Source organism: Galeopterus variegatus, unplaced genomic scaffold (assembly GCF_000696425.1).
Source record: "Galeopterus variegatus unplaced genomic scaffold, G_variegatus-3.0.2 Scaffold480, whole genome shotgun sequence".
Lineage (NCBI taxonomy): Eukaryota > Metazoa > Chordata > Mammalia > Dermoptera > Cynocephalidae > Galeopterus > Galeopterus variegatus.
In genome coordinates this window covers 548776-555519 of record NW_007726591.1, presented here as the reverse complement: position 1 = coordinate 555519, position 6744 = coordinate 548776, and the positions used below count along the sequence as shown (strand labels likewise).

Genomic DNA, 6744 nt, shown 5'->3' with positions numbered 1-6744 from the left:
CCGTGCGAAGGTGGAGGCGCGGGGTCTCGGATGACAACCCAGGCGGCTGCCTGCGCACCGGAGCGGGTTCCCGGTCTCCTTCCCGCTCCGCCGGGCTCCTCAGCGCCGCCTGGCGGACACGCGGCGCTCGGTCCTGGCTCCTGCCGCCGGCGCCCGCCGGGGATCCAGAGGCTGTTCCGGAGAAAGCTGGAGAGAGCCCGGGCGCGCCGTGGGGAGGGGCGTGGGTCCCCCCAAACCCGGAGGCTTGCACCTCCGCCTGGACACGGACCACATCCTGGCACCCTTTGGTCACTAACCCCGCGCCCGGGGTGACTCAGCCCTGTCCCACACGTCGGGGAGTCCTTTCTGCCCTCAAACCCCGGCCTCAGCTCCCGAGTGTTACGCCTCTGCGTACCTTCTCCGGGAAGCGGGTCTCATGACAACGCTAAGGGTTGGCTTTGTTATTGAAATACCAAGAGGGGGCATGAGGGCACGAAAGTCCCCACAGTTCGTCTCCCTGCCGGTCCCAGGCCTGAATCCCAGGGCAGGGGAATTTCTAGGTCCTTTCCTGCCCGAGCGGGTCCTGGAGGCCAAGGCGTGGTGGCCGAGGGACCCCGGTCCGAAAACACAAGGCAAAGGAGGGCGACGCTTGTGGGTCGCAGTGGCCCGGGGCGTGCGGCTGCTGCGACGGTGAGAGCGGCCTGGCCTTCAGGTCCCTACCGCGGGCACTGGAGTGTGTGTGTGCGGGGGGCGGGGGGTCCTCGCCTACCACCTGGGGGAGGGGGCGGTTTGTCCGAGAGCCCGCGGTGACAAGCCGCCCTGTCGGCCAGGGTCGTCAAGGAGCCAGGCCCAGCTCAGCCTGCCTCGGCTGGTCCAGAGTGGGAGCGGGGCTCCGGCGCCCCGGAGACTGCGGGCCAGGGCCCGCTGGCTCCAGGTCCGGTTTCCGGGGTCGTGGGGCGTTCGGGCACCAGGGTCGGAGGCGCCGTAGACTGCCACCTCTGTGGAGGCGGCGGCGGAGCCTGAGTCTCCACCAAGTCCACTTGGGGCAGTGGCCTGGGAACTTCCCGCGGCGTCCCGGAGGTCGCCGGGGGTGCTGTGCGTGCAACCCGGGAAAAGACCCCATAGCCGTGAGGCTGGCGCTGGAGGAGGGTGGAAAATCTCAAAGTCACCAACCCCTGTGCAAATGGCGGCGGCGGCCCATGTCTGCCCAGGCCCCAGGCCGAGGGTGAACTGCGCGCGGTCGTTGGGCCCCAGAGGCAACAAGGGGAGCTGGGCGCCGAGAGATGCCCGAGACTCGGGGAACCCAGGGCGGCCTGACCCCAGGGAGAGGGGAATTTGGAGTGCGCGCTCAGCGCTGCGACTCCGTGGTCCTGGGATCCCTGGAAAGGGCGCGGTAGACCCAGAGCTCGCGCCCAGGCCTGCAATGAGTGTGAGGGGGCACTGGGTCAGGATGCCCACCCCTCAACACACGCACAAAAGCGGTTAGGACTTTTCTCTGCGTGGTTCCATCGCGCTTTGGGCAGCTCAGTCTCGCGGCCCATGTTGGGGAGAAGGCAGCGGCGTGCACCGCGGGGATCCGCGCCCCGGGTTGCAGCCGTATCTCTGCCGAGGGGAGCTTGCGGCGGAGAACCGCACTCGGTGCCCACCTGGTCGCCGCGGCTAGGCCGAGCACGAGGGCCAGGACCGTCGCGGGGCCCGCTGCGAAGGGGCTTCCGGGCCCCTCTCCTCGGCGCGCTCTCCTGCGGCGCGGACTGGAGTAGAGCGCCGGCTGCAGAGAAATCAGCACGGGGAAAAGCAGCCGCGGCGCCGGCCTGCCGCGGGGTCGGGACTCCGGAGGGAGGCAGGAGCCCGGGGATGGGGGGTGGCGTTCGGCTGGCCCTCGGCAGCCAGAAGAAGAAAAGGGAAAAGAACTCTTCCCCCCAAGGGACAAGAGGGCTCCGGAGCGCTCCCCCGGGTCCGGGAAACAGGTTCTCCAAGGCCGCTCCGTCCTCCAATCCATCCGGACTGCACGCCCCGGGCAAGGGACGCGTGTAAAGCGGAGAGAGGGACAGGACAGCGGGCGGCCGCACGTCCCCGGGGCCCAGGCTCCGCCGGCGAGTCCCGGCCTGCTCCACTCCGCACAAAACGAAACCCAAACGCCCAAAAATCTCAAGAGAAAAATTTAACAAAAAACAAAAAGCCTCTCCTTTCCCTCCCCTTTCACTTTTAACAATCCGGCTGCTGTGAGAAAACTGAAATAAAAACGAAATGAGTGATACGAAGGACAGTATCTTTCCAAATTACGAAATTCCCTCTTTAAAAATATTTTCCCTAGGGCCAACCCCTTCCGAAGACTTTGCCTCTTGCTGAAAATCACAACAAAGCCACCGGGAATCCGGCCACGATCCTGGGAAAAAGGAGTAGCAGTGAGGCCCCGGGAACCCACCGTGGCAGACACTGCCATGCTTCTCTTTAACCAAAAAATAAAAAAGATAAGAAGTAAAACCTTTTAATACATCAAATATACGGAATTTTAATCTTTAAAGCGATACATTGTCTATTATTTTAGTACATGACGTAAACCTTGTCCCCTTCTCAGCGGGTGGACTTAAAAACTAAAAATAGTTAAGTGTTCCTTTTAAAGAACAAAATAAGGCAAATGAGGTTTTGGAATAGAATTGTTTTTCCTTTTTTTGTTGTTGTTTTCTTCCAGAATACATACAAAAAATACCCATTCTCTTTCGATGGTATACACCTTAAAAATAATTGCAATTTGAAATCAAAGCTGACAAATTGTGACTTGTTTTCTTTTTTTCATTTTTTGTAACAAACATGCATGTAAATTTGCGTTTCAATCAGACATTAAATAAGAACGTACAATACAATCATAGCAATTTAAAAGTAACATTAAAGAGAAGACCTCTAGTTCTGTGGCGGTTTTGTTTTTATTTATAATCTACAGGGATGGGAGGGTTTGTTTTCCACATTTTTACCCTCGAGTTTTAATTTTTTTCCCCCTCCTCCTTTTTACCTACGGAGCTCAAACTAAATAATGCACTTTTGAACCACGGGTCCGCTTGGAGCTAACATAAATAAATACCAGTGTCCACCAATGCAGTCCTTAGATGAACACTTTCTCAATTATTTTTTCCTTCTTTTTCTATAAAAAGTCAAATGATACTTTTTCAACTTTTATAAAGTTTGGGTGGGGAGGTGAGCGGTGGGGGAGGGGAGTCTCCCACCGGGTCTCAGTCGCTGTCGTGGGGTAGATAGATAGATAGGCTGTATATATTCTTCCTTTCGTGGCCCGGGTCTCCCCACGCGCGGGGGTCAGCAGCCTCGGCCGCGATCCCGCCCCTCCCTCGGCTCCTCCCCACGCCCCAGCTCCTTTCTCTCCCTCGCGAGCCCTCCCGGCCGCCCTCACTGATACCCCAGCGCCGAGGCGGTGGTCAGTCTCTGTCCGTAGAGGGCGTAGGGGGAGTAGTAGGGTCCGGTGGCGGCGGGCACGGGCACGGGGGCGCCTGGCGTGGGGAGCGGGCTCTTGGAGTAGGGGTGGTAGCGGCTGCTGAGTCCCAGCGCGTGGTGGGGGCTGCGCAGCGCCAGCGTCCCTGGGCTGCCCGGAGCGCCCGACGTGGGGATGTGCATGTGGCAAGCCATGGCGGCCGCGGCGGCGCTGGCCAGAGACGACGAGCTGGGGTAGCCCGACAGCAGTTTGTCTGTCCCGGGGAAGGCCGTATGGGTCCGCAAGTGACTGAGCAGCTCTTCGGACGTGGCGAAGCGCTTGTCACACGGCCCGTTGGCCGACACCCAGTTGCAGATGTGGGGGAGCGGGTCGTTAGGGAGCATGAAGCCGTAAGGGTACAGAGGGTGGCCGGCCAGGGAGGGCGGCGTGGCGCCCGCAGCGGCGGCAGCCGTTAGCGATGAGTGCACGCCGTGCAGCGGGTGCGTGGGGTACACCAGCGGGTATCCGGACTTCAGCGCCGCGGCCGCAGCGGCCGGATCGTGCGCGCAAGATGCACTGGCGGCTGCCGCCCCTGCCAGGTGGCTGGCGCAGTGGTAGCTGAGGCAGTACGGGTCCCGGCACAAACTGGCTGTCATCACGGACGGCGGCGACGCCCCGGCCAAGGGGCTGGAGCCGGCCGGCTTACTGCAGCCCAGAGAGCCGGCCGCGGCCGCCGCCAGCTGCGCCCCCACCAGGCTGCCCGGCTTGGTGGGGTCGAGCGCCACGCCGTGTGGCAGGAACTGGGGAGGGTAGCCGGCGTAGGCCCCGGCCAGGCTGCCTGGGTAGGTCATGCCCGCAGGAGGCAAAGGGAACACTGTCTGACCCGGCTTGTAGGGCGACACGGGCGCCACCAACCCAGAGCCCAGCACCGAGGAGGAGGTGGGCGCACTGGGGCCGGAGCCGGAGCTGGATGAACCGCCGCAGTCCGAGCCTAGAGACTTGCCCCCCGGACCTCCATCAGGGTGCTGGTTCACATCCACATTAATACCGCCGCCACAGCTAATCCGGCCGTGTGCGAGCCCCGTGGGTCCCCCTTCGGCCGAGGTGCCTCCGGCGCCCTTGCTGCCACCGCTGCCTCCGCCCGCATCGGGGTCTTTCTTGTCGTCCTTGCCCTCCGGGCCGCCCCCGGCCGAGGGCAGCATGCCTCCTGGCGAGCAGGCCGAGGCGCTGGAGCTCGGGCTGCCTGTCCTGGGCGTGAATGGCTGGCAGGTGGCGCTCGGTACCCGGAATCCCGACTTCTCCGCCGAAACACCCCCGCCGGCACCCCCGCCGCCGCCGCCGCCTCCACCGCCGCCTCCCGGCTCCTTCTTATCCGAGCCGGGTTTGGAGTACGGCTTGAAACTCGACTTGTCCTCCACGCCGATGTCACTCAGCTTGAGGGGGCCCGACTTGGCGTCCTTGTCGCCCCCGGCGCCGCCGCCGGCACCGCCCGCGCCACCCCCGTTGGAAGCGACCGAGGAGAGTTTGGAGGAGGGCGAAGGGTCTGGCTTCCCGATCTGAGAACACGTTTGCGCCAGCAGCGCCAGCGGGCTCTTCTTGGCATCGAGCTGCAGGGTCAGACGGGGCGGGGGAGGGGGGCACACAGGGAAAGAAGCGCCTTTAGAATCCTGGCTTCTAGTATTCAAACGCCCCTCCGCAACAGCCCGCGAAGACCCTCCCAGCCCCGAGGCGCAGTTCTAGGCGGCACCCCCACTTCCAGACGCACCCACAAACATTCTCGCCCTTGGGAAAGGCGGCAGACCCCCCAACCCCCATTAGCACCTTTCCTGCCCTCTCTTAGCTTTACCTGGGTTTTCAGAAAACCCATAACATGTTTTGGTTTTTAGTTCCTGGACCCATAACTGTACCCCCTCCCCTCACGTAACCACGATAAGGACCTGGGCGGTTGGCGCCTGAAAGGCTGTGTACACATACTAGCTCCTGGGGAGCCGGAGGACGGCGCCTTTGGGACCGTATTTCAGATCCCTGCCTGCCTTCGGGGCCGAGTGAGGGGAAGTGGATCGTGGTAGGGGCTTTAATACCAAAAGGAAAAACAAGTTTTGGGCACCCTGTCCTCCAGCATTCACACCACGTTCCACCTCCTTCCCCCCTTACCGCCCTAGTTTTGAGGTGCGGAAGCAAAGCACTGTTCTCTCCCCCCACCCCCCGAGCTGAATCACTCCGAACCCCCCCCCATCCCGAACGAAAGAAACCCCGTAGGGAGGCAGCCGGGGTACTAGTCCCAGCTTGATACAGGGAGCAGGTCCTTACCTCGATGGGACTGACGGGCGTGGAAGGCAGGGGCTGCAGGTACTCAGGGTGCAAAATGTGGCCAGTCCGTGCCGTCAGCATCTTCAGCACCTTGATGGGCAGGCGATTGGCCTGGCGCAGGGGGTCAGAGGGAGGCACAGCGTGCACAAAAGGCTTGGTGCTGCCGGCCGGGGACGAGCCTGGGCCGGGGCCGGAGCTATTTCCCGAGAGAGCGCTGGTCCAGGCAGGGTCTGCACCGCCGCCTCCGCCGCCGCCGTGCTTACTGCTTCTTAGGGCAGAAAGCGAGGGCGCTGTGCTCATGACCCACCCGCGAGCATGGGAGCAGCGGGGGGAGGGCTCCGGGAGGCGCGGGGCGGGTTCCGAGCTGCGCGCTCGCCCGGGGAGCAGGAGCAGCAGGAGGAGGAGGAGCTGGCTCGGCGGCCACGGGCGCCCAGCGCGCCTTCTCGGCGCCTGGAGCCAGAAGGGAATAATCCTGGGTGGCCCGCAGCGGAGCCGTGGCCCGGCCGGAGGAGCGGGCTGGACTGTGGGAGTGCCGAGCGGCTCGCGGTGTCCTCCTCGGGCTGCGCCCCTGCGCTGCACTCTCGCCGCCCTGCGCCGGCGCTGCGCTCTGCGATGTGAGCCGCCGCTTGTCCAGCCGGAGCTCTGACGAGGAAACTCACTTCAAAAGCAGCTGCACCAAGGGGGAGATTAAAGCCTTTGCCGCCTTCCAATCAAATGGGAGCCCGAGGTGATTGGAGGGTCAAGGGGATGTGACGCGTCCCGCGCCGCCGCCGCCAGGACTCTCAGAGCTGGTTTTAATGGGCAGCTCCCTTCGCCCCCCCCCCCCCCCGGCCCCCCCCCCCCTCTCGGTTTCGCTGTGGTGGTGGCGGCAGGACACTCTCCAGGGCGGGGCAGCCAGCCAGGGGCCAGGCAAGAGCCATCCTGCTGGCCTGAGCCACAGCACTGCAGGACGGCCCAGCCTCCCGACTGGCTCTTCTGGAAGTGCTTTGAAAAGTTCTTTTTGGAAGTCCACACCTCCTCATGTCACACTGACA

The 6744-nt window shown here is 63.2% G+C and overlaps 1 protein-coding gene across 1 annotated transcript; it reads right to left on the bottom strand.

Annotated features, from left to right (window-relative positions):
- Window positions 1-2451: 2451 nt before the first annotated feature.
- Window positions 2452-6484, bottom strand: ZNF503 (zinc finger protein 503). Its single transcript, XM_008569226.1, has 2 exons — window positions 5711-6484; window positions 2452-5007 (listed from the first exon to the last, which is right to left on the bottom strand). Exons 1-2 carry the CDS (start codon window positions 6008-6010, stop codon window positions 3379-3381), a joined length of 1929 nt encoding a protein of 642 aa, XP_008567448.1. The 5' UTR covers window positions 6011-6484; the 3' UTR covers window positions 2452-3378.
- Between the last annotated feature and the right edge of the window lie 260 nt (window positions 6485-6744).